The 20955-nt window shown below is 69.7% G+C and overlaps 3 protein-coding genes and 1 long non-coding RNA gene across 18 annotated transcripts; 3 read left to right on the top strand and 1 right to left on the bottom strand.

Annotated features, from left to right (window-relative positions):
* Positions 1-89: 89 nt before the first annotated feature.
* Positions 90-8606, top strand: AJM1 (apical junction component 1 homolog). 6 transcript variants are annotated; one of them, XM_045043896.1, is made up of 3 exons: positions 90-1487; positions 3242-3325; positions 3401-8606. In XM_045043896.1, the coding sequence occupies exon 3, from the start codon at positions 3460-3462 to the stop codon at positions 6397-6399; it is 2940 nt and encodes a 979-aa protein (XP_044899831.1). In that variant the 5' UTR covers positions 90-1487; positions 3242-3325; positions 3401-3459; the 3' UTR covers positions 6400-8606. The 6 variants fall into 6 exon arrangements, with proteins under 6 accessions (XP_044899831.1, XP_044899834.1, XP_044899830.1 ...); XM_045043898.1 differs by lacking the exon at positions 90-1487 and adding an exon at positions 1575-2002; XM_045043899.1 differs by lacking the exon at positions 3242-3325.
* Positions 8607-9452: 846 nt separating this feature from the next.
* PHPT1 (phosphohistidine phosphatase 1) lies at positions 9453-10903 on the top strand. 2 transcript variants are annotated; one of them, XM_011288756.4, is made up of 3 exons: positions 9453-9688; positions 10020-10144; positions 10477-10660. In XM_011288756.4, the coding sequence occupies exons 1-3, from the start codon at positions 9529-9531 to the stop codon at positions 10594-10596; spliced, it is 405 nt and encodes a 134-aa protein (XP_011287058.1). In that variant the 5' UTR covers positions 9453-9528; the 3' UTR covers positions 10597-10660. The 2 variants fall into 2 exon arrangements, with proteins under 2 accessions (XP_011287058.1, XP_003996141.2); XM_003996092.6 differs by lacking the exon at positions 10477-10660 and adding an exon at positions 10671-10903 and having other exon boundaries at positions 9464-9688.
* Positions 10725-14680, bottom strand: LOC123381566. The gene is made up of 2 exons (XR_006588713.1): positions 14547-14680; positions 10725-13621 (listed from the first exon to the last, which is right to left on the bottom strand). It is a non-coding gene; the product is annotated as an uncharacterized LOC123381566 (long non-coding RNA).
* Positions 12080-20109, top strand: MAMDC4 (MAM domain containing 4). Of its 9 annotated transcripts, XM_023243079.2 has the most exons (29): positions 12080-12198; positions 12714-12821; positions 12902-13075; positions 13155-13280; positions 13475-13605; positions 13689-13773; positions 13916-14041; positions 14141-14275; positions 14357-14445; positions 14529-14702; positions 15013-15097; positions 15171-15350; positions 15438-15566; positions 15742-15873; positions 15990-16111; positions 16193-16304; positions 16481-16597; positions 16700-16834; positions 16944-17080; positions 17149-17368; positions 17438-17575; positions 17675-17793; positions 17877-17967; positions 18169-18315; positions 18480-18614; positions 18726-18853; positions 18951-19059; positions 19545-19720; positions 19854-20109. In XM_023243079.2, exons 1-29 carry the CDS (start codon positions 12159-12161, stop codon positions 19893-19895), a joined length of 3642 nt encoding a protein of 1213 aa, XP_023098847.2. In that variant the 5' UTR covers positions 12080-12158; the 3' UTR covers positions 19896-20109. The 9 variants fall into 9 exon arrangements, with proteins under 9 accessions (XP_023098847.2, XP_044898991.1, XP_044898990.1 ...); XM_045043056.1 differs by having other exon boundaries at positions 15990-16304; positions 16676-16834; XM_045043055.1 differs by having other exon boundaries at positions 14141-14445; positions 15990-16304; positions 16676-16834.
* The last annotated feature ends 846 nt before the right edge of the window (positions 20110-20955 follow it).

Below are 20955 nucleotides of genomic sequence, written 5' to 3'. Positions count from 1 at the left end.
GGGCAGGTCCTAAGTTCCCTGCCCTTCTCCCGGAGAGGCAGCTGCCCCCCCCCCGCCCCGCCCCCAACCCATCGGAGGCCTTCTGGCACCACGTGGCCCAGGGAGCTGACCTGCAGGAGACTTCCCGGCAGGCCCGGCCCCACGTGTGCCCCGTCTTGTGCAGGCTGGCCAATACAGCCATTGTCCTTCACGCCGGTCCCAGCCCCCCCAGGCCAGGGCTGGGCGGCTGCACCCAGGAACACCCGCGGGCCTCTGGCCTGCCGAGGGCAAGCGTGCATCTGCTCTGCCGGCCTCTGGAAGGCGCTGTCCTGTCCCAGCCACCGTTCTGCCTCTAGCCCTGCTGCTCCCTGCATACCCCGGCCCCTCTAGCTGCCAGCAGCGCCCACCCCCCACCCCACGGTTGCCGTGAGAACCAGGCACACAGCAGGGGGCGGGGGTGGTAGCCAGGCCATCCCCCTTTCGGTCTGGAAAGCCTCCCCTTCCCCAGTTCCTGTGCCTAGACTAGTCCGTTTCTCACCCTGGAGGCTGCGGGCAGGGGCTGGGGACCAGGCACCAAGCTGACGTGGTAGGGACTTCCTTCAGCCCACAGCCTACAAGATCTCCTGTCCTCGTGGAGCCCAGTAAATGTGCGGATCAGGCTGACACGAAATGAACTTGCCCAGGGCCCTGGATCTAATGGACCTACGCGGGGCAGGTCTTGGCCTTTGGAGCCAAGGGCATCCGTGACTCAACCCTCCGCAGTTAGACAGTTCCCCAGCTCAGCATCTGGTTTGGGAGGGGCTGGTGGGACTGGAGAATGGAGATCACCATGTGGTTTGTAAGTGGCCCACGTGCAAACCTGCCCAGGGCAGTGACAGTCCTCCACGCACCTCGACTCTGATCTCAGGGAGCCTACGAGTGTGCCCTTGCCCTGTAGAGCCCCGGCAGCCTGGGGACAGGAGGGCTGCAGGCCCCGCTCAGCCGTGCCCATCTGGCCCCAGGAACCTTCAGAGCTTGGCACCTCCAGCCTGGCAGAGCGGAGCAGGGCCCAGCGGGGCTGGGAGCAGCCCATCTGCTCCTGCGAGGCCTCAGCGGAGGTGTGAATTCCGGAGCTTGGGGCTCCTCCAGGGTCCTGCTCTGAGGCCACGGCCAAGCCACCAGCTGCCCCCGGGGTGGGGGCTGGCGGGACCGGCAGGCTGCTCCCTGGGTGTGGGTACCCCGGTTGGAGCCCAGGCCCGCACCCTGAGAACGAGGGAGCGCTTGTCAGCTGGCGCTCGGCACAGCCCAACCAACTGCCAGCAGGCCACACGGGTCCCAGGCCCACCGCACGGCCCCTTTAAATGCGGCCCCGCCGGCCGCCGCCAGGGGCAGCACTGAGCAGCCGGCGGCCTCCGCGCCGCTGCCTCGAAGCTTCTGCCGGTGCCGGGGACGCCGCGGAGCGGAGAAGGCGGAGCGGGCGCAGGCCTGCGCAGCCCACCGGGCGCGCGCGGCGGGGAAGCAGCGCCCAGGTAAGGGATCGGGGGCCGCTGCCCCACGGGCCCTGTCATGGGGGGAGGGGGGGCACCCGCAAGGATGGGGTCCTACTTCAGAGCTACACCGGCGGGTCCTCACTCCGGGCGCTCGGGGCGGGGGCAGGGCTGGGCCGCGGGGAGACCCGCGGGAGGGGCGCGTTAGGCCTGGGGCCCCTGCAAGGGCCGACCGCCCCCGTGCCCACGGGGAGGGATGTCACCCAGCCCAGCTCCATCCTTACCGCTGCAGAGGCGAAGCGGAGCTGTCACCTCCCTGGGGCGGAGCTTCATGCCCTGTCATCGGACCCCCAATTCCAGCCTGGCTTTGAGCTTAAGATGGAAGGGAGTGGGAAGGGGACAGTCCTATGAGCAGGGACAGAATTGGGGTGGGCGCAAGGCTGCGATGGGACGGGCCGCTGGGACTTCATGGCCCTGACCCAGAAGGGCAGCCCTGCCGGCAGAAAGCCCCTGGCACACCTGGGACACAGGGTCGGCCTGACCAGAGACCCTGGCAGGTGAGGCGCCCCCCCCCCGCCCCCCGCCCCCCGCCCCCCATCCCCCGCCCCGGGCTTCCCTCAGCTCGGCCAGGAGCACGCTTCCCCAGCCTGTGTGAGGTGGGGGCCCTGTCAGCACCGTCTGAGACCCTACACAACCTGTCCAGGCCCCGGGTACCACAGAGGGGCCGGTGGCCCAAGTCTCAGCATGAGCCCAGTGCAGAGGGGTGGACCCCCGCCCAGCCCCCATTGCGGGGGCAGCAGAACCTCAGGTTGCCATGGAGCCTTCCTGAGCTGCTGTGGAGAGGGCTCTCTCCTGAGGAGAAGCAGTGAGGGGGGGGGGGGGGCTTTACCCGCCCACCACCCTGCCTCCCCTGCTTGCGGCCTCCTGGCCCCATGCTGCTCTGGGGAAGAGGGGCGGCCCTGAGCGGGTGGCTCCCGCCCCCACATGGTCCTGCGGCCGGCACCGGTTTCTGAGCTGCAGAGCACAGGCCGCAAAGCTGGGGAGGCTGCTCCCCGGGCCTTGTCACGACGGCCCCAACAAGCTTAATGGGTTCCAACCACCCTAAGACACCAGGGATCAAAAGAGGTTTCTGCAAGGGAAAGGGGGCTCTAGGGCCAAGGGATGTTCTTTGTGGCGTGTGCTGGCCTGGGTCACACAGAAGGGCGAGGGTGGGGCAGGCCAGTCCGTCAGCCTAGGGGCGGTGCCTGGACCTGATGGGGCCATCTCCACGTCTGCTGGGGCCTCAGGACTGGGGCTTGGTTCCGGGGACTGTTCCCAGGGCAGCCACCGCTGCCGTACTGGGGGAGGGTCTCCATGTCCCACCCGGTCAGCAGGTGGCCAGGGAGACTCAGCAACTTTGTCACGGTCCAGGGACTCCCCCTCAGACCACACCATCAGAGGGCTTGCTCTGCACTGGGCGTGAGGACGGGGCTTAAGTCACCCATGAGTGTTGTGAGGCAAACACCCATAAAGAAATTTGTAAATAAGGTTTCGCAGGAGCCTACCGTCATCCCAGCTGGGAACACACCCCCGTTCTTCCTGCCCCAGGACACGGCTTCTACCCAAACCTGCCGATGGTAGTGGGGGGAGGGGGAGGCCCCCGGGGCACGGGCCTGGCCGCAGGAGCTCGGGAACCACAGCGACGGCCATTGCCTTTCTGCCTGATTGGCTGCATCCCAGCAGAAAGTGGCCCAGAAAGGGTGGCCCGGGGCAGGGGACAGACCCTGAGTGGCTGGACAGCTGGGTTCCTCCCGCAGGTGCTTCTGACGCCGGCATGGAGCAAGTGCCTGGGGCCTCGGCCACCGCGGGCAGCCAGGACTGCTCCGCCCACTGGGTCCCAGGTAAGTCAGGCCAGCGTAGGGGTGTAGCCAGCTCTGGGTTGCAGAGGGGTCACCCTGACCCGCATCTCCCACCAGGGCAAAAGCCCGGAAAGGCAGAGTGAGCTGCGACCGCCAGCCTGGGGACCTCTTTTAAAATGACCCGCACGGACCCGCCGGACCTGTTGGTGTCGACCGTGTACCAGGACATCAAGGTGGCGGCCCCCGGGCCCGCGTCGCGGCGCCCGCCATGTGAGCGCCCCGTGCCCCCGCCAGCTGCGCCCGCGCCTTTCAACAAGCGCCACTGTCGCAGCTTCGACTTCCTGGAGGCGCTGGACGGGGAGGCCATGGAGGCCCGCCCCGAGCCGCCGCCCCCGGAGCCGGCCGTGCCGCGCGCCCGACCCCGCGATGGCGAGCCCCGGCGCCGCGCCCGCTCCAAGAGCGCGCCCCGCGCGACCCCGGGCCTGGCGCCCGCGCCCGCCTCGCCGCCGGTGCTGCCGCGCCGAGGCCGGGAGGCCCAACGGACAGCGCGGGGCGAGGCATCGCCGCATCGGGAGCCCGCGTACCCGGCGCTGCGCGCGCTCGCCAATGAATTGCACCCCATCAAGCTGCAGCCGCAGCGGGGCGGCCCCGGCCGCATCGCGCCCCTCTGCGCCGCCACCGGCCGCTGCGCGCCCCCCGAGCCGCCCGCCGGGCCTGCACCCCACGTCCGCTGCCGCCTGGACATCAAGCCGGACGACGCGGTGCTGCAACACACCGCCCGGGGCTCGCGGTCCTGCGGGCCCGCGGAGACCATGCCCTGGGCACGCCCTGCCCCGCAGCTCCACGGCCTCACGGTGCCCGGACCTCGCCACGTGGCGCTGTCGCGCACCCCCACCCCCAGTGACACGTACTGCGCGGATCCGCGAGCGCTGTACTGCGACGGTCCCCTGCCTGGGCCCCGGGACTATACGGAGCGCCGAAGTCTGCCCTTCACCACGCCACCGGGTCCCACCCAATTCTTCTACACCGAGGAGCCCGACGGCCACGCTGGTGGCTTTACGGCCAGCCCTGGGCTGCCCTTCGAGGGCTACTATGCCAGGCCCTTCCCGTCGGAGGAGCCCCCTGTGCCCAGCCCAAGGCGCGGCGGAGGCTACTACCCAGGCGAAGTGCGCACCTTCCCGGTCCAGGAGCCGCCCTCCCGTTCCTACTATGGGGAGGCCGCTCGAGCCTACGGCCCGCCCTACGGCCCGCCCTGTGGCCCCCGCTACGTTCCCGAGGAGCCGCGGGCCCACCCCGCTCTCCGCCCCTTTTACACAGAGGACTTCGGGCGGTACCGCGATCGCGACGTTCTAGCTCGGACTTACCCACACCCACGAGGCAGCCCCGCCTGGGGTGACTGGGGCCTGCGGCCTTACCGCACCCTGCAGGTGGTGCCTCCCCCGGACCCTGGCCCATTGCTCGCCTCTTGGCACGGCGGCACCGGCACCAGCCCGCCCCGGTTGGTCACTGACAGCCGCCACTACTCGCGCTCCTGGGACAACATCCTGGCCCCGGGGCCGCGCCGGGAGGACCCCCTGGGCCGCGGCCGCAGCTACGAAAACCTGCTGGGGCGAGAGGCGCGGGAGCCGCGAGGCGCATCCCCCGAAGGCCGGCGTCCGCCCGTCGTCGTGAACCTCTCCACCTCGCCCAGACGCTATGCGGCGCTGTCTCTGTCCGAGACGTCGCTGTCGGAGAAGGGCCGCGCGGGCGAGGGCCCGGGCCGCAACTGGTATGTCACGCCTGAGATCACCATCACCGACAACGACCTTCGAGCCGGGGAGCGACCGCCAGCCAGGGCCTGGGAGCTGCCCGGAGGGCGACCCCGGCCGTCTCCGCCCGCCGCCCCAGATGGGCCCACTGGTGGCCGCCAGCGCAGCCTCGAGCAACTGGACGAGCTCATCACCGACCTGGTCATCGACTCTCGGCCCCCCGCGGGCCAAGCCCCGGAGCCCGCGGCCGATGGACTGGGCCGCCAGCTGCGCCGCCTGCTGGACTCCAGGCCCGCGGGCTCCGGGGCACCCGCGCTGGCGCCGCGCTCGCCACCCGCGTCCGCCGGCAGCGCCGAGGAGCCGGCCGGCCAGGGGCAGGCTGCCGACGCGTCCCCGGAGCCCAGCGCCGACGAGGACGACCTGATGACGTGCTCCAACGCACGCTGCCGGCGCACCGAGACCATGTTCAACGCCTGCCTCTACTTCAAGTCCTGCCACAGCTGCTACACCTACTACTGCTCGCGCCTGTGTCGCCGCGAAGACTGGGACGCGCACAAGGCACGCTGCGTGTACGGCCGCGTGGGCAGCGTGTGCCGCCACGTGCTGCAGTTCTGTCGCGACAGCGGCCCCGTTCACCGCGCCTTCTCGCGCATCGCGCGTGTCGGCTTCTTGTCGCGCGGTCGCGGCGTGCTCTTCCTGGGCTTCCCGAGCCCTGGCTCTGCAGACAACTTCCTGCGCTTCGGCCTCGAGGGGCTGCTGCTGTCGCCCACCTACCTGTCGCTGCGCGAGCTGGCCACGCACGCGGCGCCCCTGGGCAGCTACGCGCGCGAGCTGGCCGCCGCCGGGCGCCTCTACGAGCCGGCCGAGTGCTTCTTGCTCAGTGTGTCGGTGGCCGTGGGCCCCGGCGCCACGCCCCCCGGCACCTCCGCCCGGCCCGTCCCCGCACCGCGCAGCCCTGGGCCCACGGTGCGTAAGTTCGCCAAGGTGGCGTTGGCGGCCGGCAGCCCGGCTCGACCGCCCCCGGCTCGAGGTCGCGAGGCCGACATGGAGACGCTGATCCTGACTCCGCCGCCAGGCACCGCAGGCCTGGACCAAGAAGGCGAGGCAGGCCGGCGCGCGCGCGAGGTGGCCTTCATCCACATCCAGCGCGAGCTGCGGCTGCGCGGCGTCTTCCTGCGCCACGAGTTCCCGCGCGTCTACGAACAGCTCTGCGAGTTCGTCGAGGCCAACCGGCGCTTCACGCCCACCACCATCTACCCCACGGACCGGCGCACCGGCCGCCCCTTCATGTGCATGATCATGGCTGCCTCCGAGCCGCGCGCACTCGACTGGGTGGCCAGCGCCAACCTGCTGGACGACATCATGTGAGCGGTGGGGTCACCCCCGGCCTCCGCCCAGCCCGCTCAAACCCCGCCCAGTCCACATTGGGCCCACCCCCGGGCTCCACCCAGCCCGCTCAGGCCCCGCCCAGTCCACGTTGGGTCCACCTCCGGGCTCCGCCCAGCGCGCTCAGGCCCCCGCCCAGTCCACATTGGGCCCACCCCCGGGCTCCGCTCAGGCCCCGCCCAGTCCACATTGGGCCCACCCCCGGGCTCCGCTCAGGCCCCGCCCAGTCCACATTGGGCCCACCCCCGGGCTCCGCTCAGGCCCCGCCCAGTCCACATTGGGCCCACCCCCGGCTCCACCCAGCCCGCTCAGGCCCCGCCCATCCACATTGGGCCCACACACACCCCCCCGGGCTCCGCCCAGTCCCCCCCGGGCTCCGCCCACCCCTGGGCTCCGCCCAGCCCATTCCACATTGGGGCCTCCCCGGGCTCCGCCCAGTCCGCCTAGGGCCCACCCCCGAGCTCTGCTCCGCCTACTCAGACACCGACCAGTCCACCCAAGGCCCACCCGGAGCCCCACACAGCCCTCTCTGGGCCTGCGCAGTCCACCTAGGGCCCACCCCCAAGCTTTGCCTGCCCACCCAGACCCCGCCCAGCCCACCGGGAGCCCAGCCCAACCCCTCAGGCCAGGCCGTGCTCTTCTAGTCTTTCTTCTGTTCGCCACAAGCTCTGCCCAGGTCCCGCCCCATTGAGTTCGCCACAGGCCCCGCCTTTCATTCCCCCTCCTCCGGCTCCCAGCTCCCAGCCAGCCCTGGAGCCTCCCCGGAGGTCGGTCCTCAGCCGCTTGGTGCTCCCCGCTGGGAGGCGGGGTGGGCCTGAGGACCGCCCGACCCTGCCTTCACGCGGAGGGGTCACTACTGCAGACCCCACCGCGAAGATCCGGTCAGTCCATTTCCTGACGTCCGCAAAGCCTCCCTGCAACCTCCCCAACCCTGGTTCGCCCTGATCCAGGAGCCCCGGTTGCCCAAAGCCTCGTCCCGTGGCTTCAACGGTCCCCCCACCCGCCTTCTGTGGTTTAGGGTGCATCCTGCTCAGAGGCCTTTCCTCTCTGGCGGACACCCTGATTAGTCCCAGTGTGTTCGTGTCCCGAGATGACAAGGCTGGAGGGGGCCCCAGCAAGATAAGAGCACGGCTGGACCCTGAGCCCGCACAGTGGCGACGGAGTCCACACATTGGCGACGCTACCCGCCCTCCGGTCCTCTCACCTCCAGCCGCCCTAACATGGGTCCTACAGGAGGGTTTGGAACAAGCAGCAGTGGAGGGGGATAGTCGGAGGTCTTCAACCAAGGCACAACACACCCAGACAGAGAGAGGGGCCTGGGCCGGGTGGGTGAGAGGATGTGGGTGGGGGCGCTGGCAGGATCCGGCCCAGAGCTGAGAGGTGAGGAGTCCTGGCTGGGTGTGAGTCGGCTGCCGGCCCACACGGACAGGAGGCCCCTAGGTGGGTGCCAGAACAGAGCGGGCGGGAGTGAAACCGGCAGCGCAGGCCCTAACCTCACAGGGAGGAGGGAAGCAAATGCAGAGGGCGGATGAACAGGAGGAACCACACATGCCCAGAAGGGGCTCGTACCCACTAACGTAGGGAGGACAAAAAGATTGGACTGCAAGGAAAGGGTGCCGGAGCGAGCCAGTTGACCAGGGCAGGGGACGACTGGAGGTGTGGGGGCTTGACTACACGAACATCCCGCGTGTGCTCGCTCTGGCCTTGCCCTGTGCTGAGGCCTAGAGACCTGAGGCAGGGGACTGGGCTCTGTTCCCGGGAGCGCACACTCATTGGCCCACGGCCCTAGCTCCATAAGGACAAAGTGAGAGGGGACTAGGCCGGCCTGGCAAGCTCCTCCTGGGGCTCCCAGCACTCCCTAACGGGGCCAGGAGAGGACATCAATTGAATTGTGAACGTCCCCCACACCTCTGTTCCCGGCTCTCCTTCCGTGCCATGCACCCTAGCCCATCCACAACGTCTGCGCGCCAACCTTGGCCTATCAGCCTAGCGCGTTTGCATCGGCCACGCGCCCCGCTTGCCCTACCCGCCTTCGTGGCCTCCCAAGTCCAGCCGCCATGCCCCCTGCCCTAGGGCCTCAGCTTTCAGCCCCACGCCTGAGGGCCGGCTGGCCAGGAATGATCCTGGCTGGACTGGGATTATTTCCAGGGGGCGAATGCTTTCGAACCAAGTAAAACAACTCGAATGTAGCCATTGCTTCCTCCTTGATGGCGGGGCGGGGGCGGTCCGTGGGTGGGACTGGTGGTACTGGTGGGACTGGGAGAAAGGCCCTTGACCACGCTGAGCTGGGCAGGCGCGGGAGGGAAGGGAAGAGGGCCTTGAGGCCTTGGGACGCCTTGGGAGGGAGGGGAGGCCTTGGGATGTGGTGGGGGACAGGGAGGGAGGCCTTGGGACGCGGTGGGGGACAGGGAGGGAGGCCTTGGGACGCCTTGGGAGGGAGAGGGAGGCCTTGGGACGCCTTGGGAGGGAGAGGGAGACCTTGGGACGCGGTGGGGGACAGGGAGGGAGGCCTTGGGACGAGGTGGGAGGAGGGAGAGGGAGGCCTTGGGACGCGGTGGGGGACAGGGAGGGAGGCCTTGGGACGCCTTGGGAGGGAGAAGGAGGCCTTGGGACGCGGTGGGGGACAGGGAGGGAGGCCTTGGGACGCCTTGGGAGGGAGAGGGAGGCCTTGGAACGCGCGTTGGGAAGACGGAGGGGGAGGTCTTGGGACGCGGTGGGGGAGGGGTCGGGACGGGCGCTTGTCGCTTGGGCCTCATGAGCCGTCCAGCCCCTCTAAAGGAGCCTGCCACTGTTCCCGCTACCCACTCCGCCTCCCAGTCCCCACTAAAAAAGAACTGCTAAGTTAGCTTGATTTAATCACCGCCCACTCCCGGGTCCCTGTTCCCCTTTAAGCGGGACCGGCGTGGCCTCAGAGTGGCAAGGAGCTAGGTTGCCATTGGCCAGTCTCTGTTGTGGGTCGGCGACACGATTGGCTGAAGCTCCGGGCCCGGGCAGCAAGGCCCCGCGGGATTGGGCCCGGGCCCCCAGGGCCCGCCTCCCGCACGGTCGACTCGACCCAGGGTCGCTGCGGGAAGGGCCGCGGGCTGCCGGGGCGGGCGGGCTGTGGGAAACATGGCGGCGGCGGACCTCGCCCAGATAGCCGATGTGGACATCGATCCCGACGGCGTTTTCAAGTACGTGCTAATCCGAGTTCACGCGGCGCCGCCCTCCGAGGCCCCGGCCGGGAAGAGCAAGGAGATCGTGCGGGGCTATAAGTGGGCCGAGTACCACGGTGAGGGCGGGGCCGGCCGGCGTTTTCGGGGCGGGGCTGAGGGCGTCCGGGGGCGGGGCTGAGGGCCCTGGGCGGGTAATGGGGCGGTGTCGAGAGAGGCGGTCCTGTACCCGGTCTGAGGGCAAGGGTCCTGGAGGGCGAGGGGCCGCCATGGCGCGACCCGTGTCTCCTAGTCCCAGGACTCCTGCCCGGGTGCACGCCTTCCTCCTTTCATGGCGTCCCAGCCTGGAGGGGCTCCTCTCCTGGGGAAGGAGCTGCTCAGAGCCGGAGCTCCAGATCCCCCGGGCCTCCGCGGGCCGTGGCATGTGCTGAGCCGCCTTCCCTGTCCCAGCCGACATCTATGACAAGGTATCGGGCGAGATGCAGAAGAAGGGCTATAGCTGTGAGTGCCTGGGAGGCGGGCGCATCTCCCACCAGAGCCAGGACAAGAAGATCCACGTGTATGGCTACTCCATGGTGAGCCCCCGGCCCGCGGAGGGGGGCGAGGGGGGGGGGAGGGACCAGCTCTCACAAGCCCTCACTGCCCTGCGCTGAGGACACCTGCGTCACTGGGGGTTCTCTGGCTGTCTGGGCCGCGGACCCCTCCCGCCAGTGGCTTCCCCATCTGCCACGAGCAGTGGGAGGGAGGCCACTGCCTGCCCCTCAGCCACAGTGGGCCTCGTCCCGTTCCTCCACGAGGCCTGGCTGGGCTCTTCCCCCCCCCCCCCCCCCCCCCCCCCCCCCCCCGTCCCATCACCAGGCCACGGTGGAGACCCAGGGGCATTCACACAGCCTCTCTCGGCACCTAGGATAGGCTGCGCCCTGGGCTGGAGGGCCCACGCGCAAGGACTGCTCACCTTGGCGGCCAGCTTACCCTGGGCGGTCAGGGAGGGCTGGCCACATCCGGCTCCAGCGGGCCCCCTCCATAGCCGCCTCCTGGGTGCTGCTGCCGATGGACGCCCAGAGCCAGGACGGGGCTGTGAGCGTCGGCTTCTGTCTTCAGGGTTATGGTCGTGCCCAGCACTCAGTCTCCACTGAGAAGATCAAAGCCGTGTACCCGGACTACGAGGTCACCTGGGCCGACGACGGTTACTGAGGCCTGCCCGAGCGACCCACTATACCCCCTGGCGCTATGCACCCCGGGCCAGGCCTTGGAGACCAACAGCAGCCGGGCCGAGCGCCCAGGTTTACCTCACCTGCAGGAATTAAAAACGTTATCACCCCTGCTCTTCCTCAGATGTGTGTGTGTCTTGATCTGTCTGCTTCCCGGTCACCCCTGGGGACCCCTGGCCGGAGGGTGTGGGTGACAGAGAGCTGGAGGCGGCCCTGGTAGCCGCAGGGCCCCTACTGGCTGTCCCTCCCCTGGCTCCACATCTGGGGGCCCCGGGGGGTGGGGGGTGGCGTGCACACTCAGCCCTTTGTGCTCTGATAAGGGGGCCCCTGGGCTGCTGCCCCCATTTATGGCCTGATTGCTCCTCTCCACCCCTCCTGTGTCCAAGGACATCTGGGAGGAAGCTCTTTGATGAGCCCTTGCGCAAGGAGTTAGCACCAGGTCCCCCAGGGCCAGCTGACATCAGTGTCCCCTCGTGATCTGCCGTTTGAAGTCACGTGAAGTTTCCCAGACCCCTTGTAAGACCAGGTCCCATGGCACCCGCCCTGCAGCCACAGGCTCTGAGGGTTCAGGCTTGGAGCCGGGAGCCCCCCTCCAGGACCCCCTCCTCTCCTCCCAGTGCAGGGCTGAGGGGGGACGAGCTGTGGCAAGTGGATGTGTGGATGAGGGGACAGCCGAGCACAGCTGTCTCTGTGGCTCCCCGTGAGCACGGGTGCCATCTTGGCGCAGGCCTTCCGTGAGTTCACGGTGGCCTCTCCGGGCTGTTGTGACCACATCTTAGTGATGAGGAGACAGGATCTGGTAAGACCGAGGTCACACGGTGGTAAATGCCCTGTGCCCGGCAGCACCCAGCCACGCTAATCAGAACGGTTGTTGATGAATAAATGATCGTCCCTTACAAAGGAATAAGCAAACAGGCAGCCACAGACTGTGGTGGGGAAGGACGAAGTCCCTGGTCACTTGGGGCAGGGAGGCACGGAACGTGGGGCTGGGGGCACAGGTGGGGGGTGCGTGCTGGGCTCCTGCCCCCAGCTCTGGGAGACAAAGCCCGAGTGGGCGCTTCCTCTGGTGGGGCCTCCGCCAGGCAGGGCTGGGGCGGTGGGCGTGATGACTGAGGCCTGACCTTTGGTCAGAAGGATCCGGGCGGGTGGGAGCCTACCTGGGCCAGGGGCCCCTCTCCTGGACGCTTTTACAGTCGGACGTTCGTCCTCATCGACACAGGGCGGGGCCTGCTGACAGGCAGCGGGTACAGAAGGGGCCAGGGCCCCCCTCCAAGCAGAGCAGACTCAGCCTGCGGGGCCACAGGCAGATAACCGGGCGAAATCCCTGCGAGGCCGCCTGGAGTGCGCGGTCCCTCGGCCTCACTCCCGCGGCCCAACCATGCGTCTGCCCCGCCACCTCCTGCTGGCCTTGCTCCTGGGTGAGTGTCAGGTCTCCTCCCCAGGAGAGGGGCAAGGCCCTGGCCGGCCTTCGGGGGGTGCCCAGGACAAGCCTTTGGGGGCCTGGGGGTTGCCCCATCGGGGAAGGGGCACGAATTCTGCTTTACCTGGCCCCAGTGTCACCCGGGTCCCAGGGCAAGAGGGCCCTGGAAGCAGAGCCTAGTCTGCCACTCTTGGACCAAATGGAGCCTGAGGGGGCCGGGGGCATTTCCTTGTTGGGTTCCTGCTCCCTTCCTCGGGGGGTGTCCCATGTCGGGGACCGTTGGTCCCATGCTCACAACCCCCCCGCCCCCATCCTGACGTGCAGCCCGCCTCTCCCGGGCCAGGTGTGCCCTGCCTGGCCCTGAACGGGAGCCCCCAGCTGGCAGGACCCAGCCCCCTCCCTCCCTGACCTCTCGGCCTAGGCCTCAGAGCAGGTGAACAGTATCCTGGGCCGCCTGGGATGGGGGGGGGGGTCACCCCGCCCCAGGCCACCCGCCTGTCTCTCTCCTAGCAGCAGGGCCCCCAGGCCGGGCCTGGGTCCCCAACGACTGCAGGGCCCCCAGCGAGGCCGCATGCAACTTCGTGTGTGACTGCCCAGACTGCTCCGACGAGGCCCAGTGCGGTGAGCTGGGGCCCGGTGGGGCGGGCAGGGGGCGGGCAGGCCAGCCCTCTACAGACAGCCCTGAGCCCCCCACTTTCCAGGTTACCACGGGGTCTCGCCCGCCCCGGGCGCCCCCTTTGCCTGTGACTTCGAGCGAGACTCCTGCGGCTGGCGGGACATCAGCACCTCAGGCTACAGGTGGCTGCGAGACCGGGCAGGAGCCACACTGGAGCCTCTGGGGCCGCGCTCAGACCACACTCTCGGCACAGACCTCGGTGAGGCCCCGGCGGGTGTCCGTGATGCCCCCTCCCCCCTTCACTTCCAGCCCCATTTCCTGACCTCTCTGCCGGCCAGGCTGGTACACGGCTGTTGGCACGCACCGCGGGAAAGAGGCGTCCACGGCAGCCCTGCGCTCCCCTGTCCTGCACGACGCCGCCCCCACCTGTGAGCTGAGGCTCTGGCACCACACGGCCACCGGAGGTGGGTGCCCAGGACTCCTCCACCAGGGTGGGGCGCCCCGAGGGGAGGGACTGGGAAAGGACGGAGGGCCGCCGCAGAGACCGGGAAGGTACCTCAAGGGAGGGACGAGGGTCCTAGGGCAGGGCCCAGCCAGCAGGCTGCGGGAAGCAGCGGGGCCCAAGCCGCCCCAGGACCCCCCACCCCCCCACTTACAGATGTGGCTGAGCTGCGGCTAGAGCTGACCCACAGGGCCGAGACGCTGACCCTGTGGCAGAGCTCTGGGCCCTGGGGCCCAGGCTGGCAGGAGCTGGTGGTGGCCACTGGCCGCATCCGGGGAGACTTCTGGGTGAGCTGGGGGTGGTCTGGATGTGGAGGGAGCAGGGAGGGTCTGAGCCCTGACTTAAGTCCTGAGGACCCCACTCTTTTCAGGTGACCTTCTCTGCCACCCGAAATGCCACCCACAGGGGCACCGTGGCCTTGGACGACGTGGTCTTCCGGGGCTGTGGGCTGCCCAGTAAGCAGGCCCCCGTGCCGCGGACCCACACCTGGGGGGCAGTGGGTTAGCAGGACCCAGATGGCCTTGAGCCTCTCCCCCAGCTGCCCCGGCCCCGGGGGTCTTGGGGTCACGGTGACGGGCTGCCCCTCCCCCACGTCAGCCCCCCAGGCACGCTGCCCCCTGGGGTACCACCACTGTGGGAACATGGCCTGCGTGGAGCCCCACCAGCTGTGCGACGGAGAGGACAACTGTGGGGACGGCTCAGATGAGGACACGCCCGCCTGCCGTGAGCCAGAGGGGCTGCTGGGGGTTACCAGGGAGCGTGCCGGAGCGGGACAGGCGGGGTACGGGCCCTGCCGGCAGCCTGACCCTGCTTCCCCCACAGGCCGCCACACGGCCACCGACTTCGAGACGGGCCTGGGCCCGTGGAACCACTCGGAGGGCTGGGCCCGGAACCACAGCGCCGGCCCCAGGCCACCAGCCTGGCCGCGCCGGGACCACAGCCGCAATAGCGCGCAGGGTGAGGCCCACGGGGGACCGCCGGGGAGCGCCCACCGGGGCCCCGCCCGGCCACCCCGGCCCACGTCTGGTGTCTCCCCAGGCTCCTTCCTGGTCTCCGTGGCCGAGCCCAGCGCCCCCGCTGTCCTCTCCAGCCCCGAGTTCCAAGCCTCAGGCCCCCACAACTGCTCGGTGAGGGGGGTGGGGGACACGGGGCCGCCCTGCCTGGCTGCCCAGGCCCGGGGTCTCCCTGACCTTCCCTGGCCTCTTCTCAGCTTATCTTCTACCACTACCTGCACGGGTCTGAGGGTGGCTGCCTCCAGCTGTTCCTGCAGATTCAGAGCCCAGGCTCCCCTCAGGGCCCCGTCCTGCTGCGCAGGCGCCACGGGGAGCTGGGGGCCGCCTGGGTCCGAGACCGGGTCGACATCCAGAGCGAGCACCCCTTCCGGGTGAGGCCCGAGAGGGCGGCGGCCAGGGAGGGGTGGGCGAGCGGGAGGTCCCAGAGGGCCCCCCGCCCCCCGGAAAGCTGGGCAGGGGAGATCAGGGCCCCCCCCCCCAGGCTGTGTCAGCAGGAAGCTCTGGGAGCAGGCCCAGGGAAGGAGGGGTCGCTTTCAAGGCCTGCGTGGGGGTGGTGACAGGGGAGGGTATCCGGTGACACGAGGCGAGGCCAGGCAGGGGGAGGGCTGGCGGAGCCGACCTGGGGATGACAGAAGGGTGCGGGGGGTGGGGGGGCACACCCTGAGTCCCCTGTGCCCTCAGATTCTGCTCACTGGGCACACAGGCCCAGGCGGTGTCGTGAGTTTGGATGACCTCATCCTGTCGGACCACTGCCAGCCAGTCCCAGGTGGGCCCGCTGAGCCCCTCCCTCTCCAGGAGAAGCACAACCCACCCCCCTGACCCCTGTTCTGTCCCCACAGAGGCGTCTGGATCACCTCCTGGGCTCTGGGCCGCAGCCCCCTGGCGCCAGCCGTCCAGCCTGCGGCCCCGGGACTTCTGCGAGCCGGGACATCTTTCCTGCGGGGACCTGTGCGTCCCCCCAGAGCAGCTCTGTGACTTCCAGCAACAGTGCGAGGGGGGCGAGGATGAGCAGGACTGTGGTGAGGGGCGGCCGGAGCTGGCGGGACGCGGGGGGGCCCTCTCTTCCTCCAGACCCTCCCCGACCCTCCCTGCTACTGCCGTTCCAGGCACCACGGACTTCGAGCCCCTCACAGGGGGGGGCTGGGAGGATGCCAGCGTGGGGCGGCTGCAGTGGGGGCGTCTCCTGGCCCAGGAGAGCCGGGGCCCTGGCGCAGGCGCCCGCAGGACCGCTGCTGGTGAGGCCCGAGTCCCCCCATCTGCGAACTGCACCCCCAGAGGGGACCTCGCTGTGCCTCCTCTCACCAGGGAGTGTGCCTGCCCGGGGCGGCGGGGTGAGGGGGGCGGCGGGGTGAGGGGGGCGGGGGGGGGCCCTGGCAGGAATTGGCTCTGAGAGGCCTTGCTCTTCCTCAGGGCACTTCCTGGCCCTGCAGAGGGCCTGGGGACAGCTCGCGGCAGAGGCCCGGGTCCTCACACCTCCCCTGGGTCCCTCGGGCCCCCGCTGTGAGCTCCACATGGCTTACTATTTCCAGAGTCACCCCCAAGGTACCTCCCCCCCCCCCCCCCCCCCGCCCTCTGGCCCACCCCGCCCCGCCCCGAGGCACCCTGCGGGAGGGTAGGGGAGGAGGGCTGGGCAGACCCACAGTGACCCCCTCGGCCAGGCTTCCTGGCCCTGGTCGTGGTGGAGGACAGCAACCGTGAGCTGGTGTGGCAGGCCCCGGGCAGCAGCCAGGGCTGGAGGATGGACAGAGTCCTTCTTGGGGCACGCCGCCGGCCTTTCCGCGTAAGGAGGGCCGCCTGGGGGGGGGGGGGTCACAGAGCCAGCGCTGACTCGACAGCCCCCTCCCTTGTGCTCCTCACGAAGCTGGAGTTTGTCGGCCTGGTGGACTTGGACGGCCCTGGCCGGCAGGGCGCTGGAGTGGACGATGTGACCTTGAAGGACTGCAGCCCCGTGACAGCCATTGAGAAGGACTCAGGTCCTTCTGCCCACTCCCAGCCCCTACCCGGGGGCCTCTCCCCCCCGCCCCCCGTCACCACCTCGAGGGACCCTGGGAGCCCCCACCCCAGAGAGCAATTCTCACACCCTCTAGGGACACAGGGCGGGTGTGGGGGTGCTCGGGGCGTGCTGACCCCGCCGCGGCCCCGCCCTCAGAGGTCTCCTGTAACTTCGAGCGGGACACGTGCGGCTGGTACACCGGCCACCTCACAGATGCCCACTGGCGCCGGATCCAGAGCCACGGCCCCGGGTACGACCACACCACAGGCCGAGGTAGGGCAGGGGCACCCAAGCCCTGGGGGCGGCTCTCGGTCTGGGCCAAGCCCCTCCTGGAACCCGGGGTCTCTGCAGCTCAGCCCGGTGTCCCTGCCGCAGGCTACTTCTTGTTCCTGGACCCCACGGACCCCCCAGCCCGGGGCCCTGGTGCCCACCTGCTCACCCAGCCCCAGGTGCCCACAGCTCCTCAGGAGTGCCTCTCCTTCTGGTATCACCTCCACGGGCCCCAGATCGGTGAGCGACCCCGGTGCTGGGCAGGGCCTCCCGGGTCCGGGGCTCTGCAGGGGCGGAAGCCTTCAAGAGTCGGGCTCTGGTCCCCTCCAACCCCCGCCCCCCTGTCTAGGGACACTGCGCCTGGTGCTGAGGCGGGAAGGAGAGGCAGACACGCTCCTGTGGTCGCGGACCGGCACCCACGGCAACCACTGGCACGAGGCCTGGGCCACCCTCCACCACCAGCCGGGCTCTGGCACCAAGTACCAAGTGAGGCCCCGCGCCAGGGCGGTGGGGGGCAGGGCCAGCCCACAGCCGCTCACCCCCTCTGCCCCCAGCTGCTGTTCGAGGGCTCCCGGGACGGCTACCACGGCACGATGGGCCTGGACGACGTGGCCCTGCGGCCCGGGCCCTGCTGGGCCCCCAGGCGGTGCTCCTTTGAGGACTCGGCCTGTGGCTTCTCCAGCGGGGGCCAAGGCCTCTGGACGCGCCAGCCCAATGCCACGGGCCACGCCGCCTGGGGCCCCCGCGCTGACCACACCACGGGGACGGCTCAAGGTTCGCATCGGGGGTGACGGAGGGGTGGGCCGAGGGGGCCACGTGGGGGCTGACGCTGGCGCCTCCCAGGGCACTACATGGTGGTGGACACGAGCCCCCAGGCCCTGCCCCCCGGCCACGTGGCCTCCCTGACCTCAGAGGAGCACCAGCCTCTGGCCCGGCCTGCCTGCCTGACCTTCTGGTACCACCTAAGCCTCAGAAACCCAGGTGAGGGGTCTGCAGCCCGGGGCCCCCGAGCGGCCATCACCCCCCCCCGCCCCCCCCCCCCCGCTGCTGCTGACCTGGGCTGGTCACTCGGTGTGGCAGGCGCCCTGCAGGTCCACGTGGGGGAGGCCGAGAGGCAGCAGGGGCTCAGCATCAGTGCCCACGGAGGGTCCGCCTGGCGCCTGGGGAGTGTGGACGTGCAGGCCGAGAGGGCCTGGAGGGTGAGTGCTGGGGGCAGGTGACCTTTCGCTTCCGGGGCCCGCCCGGACCACGCACGAGGCTGCCCTGCCCTGTCCCTGCCCAGGTGGTGTTCGAGGCGGTAGCCGCCGGCGTGGAGCACTCCTATATCGCGCTGGACGACCTGCTCCTCCAGGACGGGCCCTGCCCTCGGCCAGGTGGGAGCCCCGCGGCTGGGCCCCGGGCCCCCTTGTGACTGCCGCGGCTGGTACCAGCTCCAGTGCGGACCGGCAGATGCCTGGCCTGGCCCCCTGGCCCCCTGGCCCCAGCAGGACACAAGAGGGGAGGCAGCAGCGCTCACTGGCCGGGCTCCCCGGGGGCGTGGGGGCACCCCTGCTCACTGCCCAGGTCTCCCGCAGCTTCCTGTGACTTTGAGGCTGGCCTGTGTGGCTGGAGTCATCTGGCCTGGCCTGGCCTGGGAGGGTACAGCTGGGACTGGAGCAGTGGGGCCGCACCTTCCCGCTACCCCCAGCCCCTGGTGGATCACACTCTGGGCACAGAGACAGGTGGGTCCGAGGTGGGCAAGGGGCCCCGGGGCCACACACACACACACCCCGGGGGCGCACGCACCCCACCCCGCCCCAGGCCAACCGGCCCAGCCCGTGGGGGCTCCCGTCAGAATCAAGGGCCACGGCCAGTGAGCCAGGCACCCTGTCCCTCTCACCTCCAGGACACTTCGTGCTCTTTGAAACCCACATGCTGGGCCCGGGGGGCCAGGCGGCCTGGCTGCACAGCCAGCCTCTGCCCGCCACCGAGGCCTCCTGCCTCCGCTTCTGGTACCACATGGGCTTCCCGGAGCACTTCTGTGAGTGGGGCCGGGCCGGTGGCGACGGGTGCTGGAAGCAGCGAGGGCGGATGGGGGCAGCCCTCCCCCACCGGGCTGGGGACCTGAGCCGCCCCGGCCCCCTTCTTGCAGACAAGGGCCAGCTGCGGGTGCTCCTGAACAGCGCCCGGGGCCAGCTGGCCGTGTGGAGCATGGGCGGGCGCCTGCGGCACCAGTGGCTGCTGGGCCAGGTGGAGGTGGCCAGCGCAGAGGAGTTCCAGGTGAGGCGGGGCTGCCCAGAGCCTGGCAGTTGCGGAGGCCCCAGGCCCCGCCCTCCTCCTCCAGCCCGCGCAGCCAGCCCCCTCTCCCTCTGGTCAGATCGTGTTTGAAGCCACTCTAAGCGGCCAGCCAGCCATGGGGCCCATCGCCCTGGACGACGTCGAGTATCTGGACGGACGGCACTGCCAGCTGCCTGCACCCGGCCGGGGTAAGCGCTGCCCAGGTCAGCCAGCCCCGCCCCAGATCCGGGACTCCGTCAGGCTTGGCAGCCTGTGGCTTGCACGGCTGCCCAAGGAGCCAGGAGAGCCACCGAGGCGGGACCTGCCCCGCCCCTCCCCCTGCCCACTGTCCCCTCCCTTTCTGGGCTGGGCCACCCCTGCCCTTGGTCCCTCAGGAGCTGAGTCGGCTCTCAGCTGGCCTCTGCACTCCGCGCCCTCACTCCCAGACCCTGGAGGAGGTGCCCGGCGGGCCGGCGGCCGTGGCCAGCCTGCCCGTGGAGCCCAGGCGGCCCACTGTCTCTTTGTGATGGAGGGGCGGCTCTAGCTTGAGGCTGTGACCCCCGCCAGGTCTGGGGCCTCGTGCTGGCACGACCTGCCGGGGTTTCAAGGATGGGCCGTCCCAAGTGCCGCCTCAGGGGACAGGGCCGACAGGCAGGGCTTGAGTCCTCGGGCTCACGCGGCCCTCGGACCACAGGGGACACGGTAGTGGCCACATCGGTGCCAGCTGCGGTCGGCGGTGCCCTCGTCGTCCTTGTCCTCCTCGTCCTGCTAGGACTGGCAGGACGACGCTGGCTGCAGAAGGGGGGCTGCCCGTCGCGGGGCGAGACAGCGGCTGTGGCCCCCGGCTTTGACAACATCGTCTTCAATGCGGTAGGAGCCCCTGGGTAGGGACAGGTGGGCAGGGCTGACTGGGGAGAAGCCCCCTGGTCTGCTCTCCCTGGCCAGGGCCGTCCACACGCGCAGCGGCCACCCAGCAGTCAGAGGCCCCTCCCCTTCCTCCTAGGACGGTGTCACCCTGCCGGCCTCGCTCACCGACAGCCAGTAGATGACACAGAGAAGACTCTGGCTCCTCACAAGAGGGTCGCCCCCTGCCCCCTTCCCCCAATCCCTGGCAGACAGCCCAAGGAACAACCCCTGCCCCTCCCCTAGGACGCACTGAGCCCCCACGCGGTCACCCAGCACTGAGACTGTCACCCACGTACCTGGGTACGGTCCTCACCCCCAACAATAAACGCCCTGGCCCCCGAGGGCAGCCCCGACTTATTGGCTGAGGTCTGTGCACCCTGCTCTGTCAGCGGGAAGGTGGGCTCTTGGGGATCCCCAGAACTGACCCAACCTGCCTGAAAGGATGTGCTTGGGGGCACCTCCCACAGGTCTCAGTGACTCAGCTGACAGGTAACAGGCAGGCCACACGGGACGGGGCCGAGGGCTAGAGGCACCAGAGGCAGATACAGCGGGACCCTGAGAAGCCCCTGCCCCTGGCCGGGCGGGCACCCCAGCACTCAGGCCGTCCAGCCCAGCCTGTGGGAATCTGACCCAGGCCCTGTCCAGCCCCTGCCTCGCTGGGTGATTCTAATTCAGGACAGGGAGAAACCCCGGACACGGACTGACTAGCAAACGCTGAAGCGGCTGTCAGGGACATAAAGCTGGTCTGGTGAGGAAACGCCCTGCTTTGTCCGTGATTCCACATAAAGGTCCCACGTCCACTGTCCCATGGTAAAGGGTCCGTGCTGTAAGTGTCCCCGAGCTCACCATCCCGTGGGCAAATCCGAGTGGTCCCCGGAATGATGTGTCTCAGAGGTCACTCGGTGCCCTGGGGATGCTGCTGAGGTCACTGGAAGGCAAACCCAAGGCTCCCGCCCTCCCGACCTCACGGGGTCCAAGGATGAAGGCAACCCCCCTCTCTCGGAGGTGTCAAGGCCCGTGGTGTGCCTGCATTCCCTCCTTGCCTAGTACAACGGAGTCGAATCTTCCTAACCCAGGGAGGGTCCCCGGCTCTGCTCTTCCACAAGGGAAATTTTTTTAAAAAATCACTTATTCATTAAGTAAGCTCCAACCAAACCCAACGTGGGGCCTGAACCCACGACCCCTGAGACCAAGAGCCT

This window comes from Felis catus, chromosome D4 (assembly GCF_018350175.1).
Source record: "Felis catus isolate Fca126 chromosome D4, F.catus_Fca126_mat1.0, whole genome shotgun sequence".
NCBI lineage: Eukaryota > Metazoa > Chordata > Mammalia > Carnivora > Felidae > Felis > Felis catus.
This window is presented reverse-complemented; position numbering and strand designations above follow the sequence as displayed.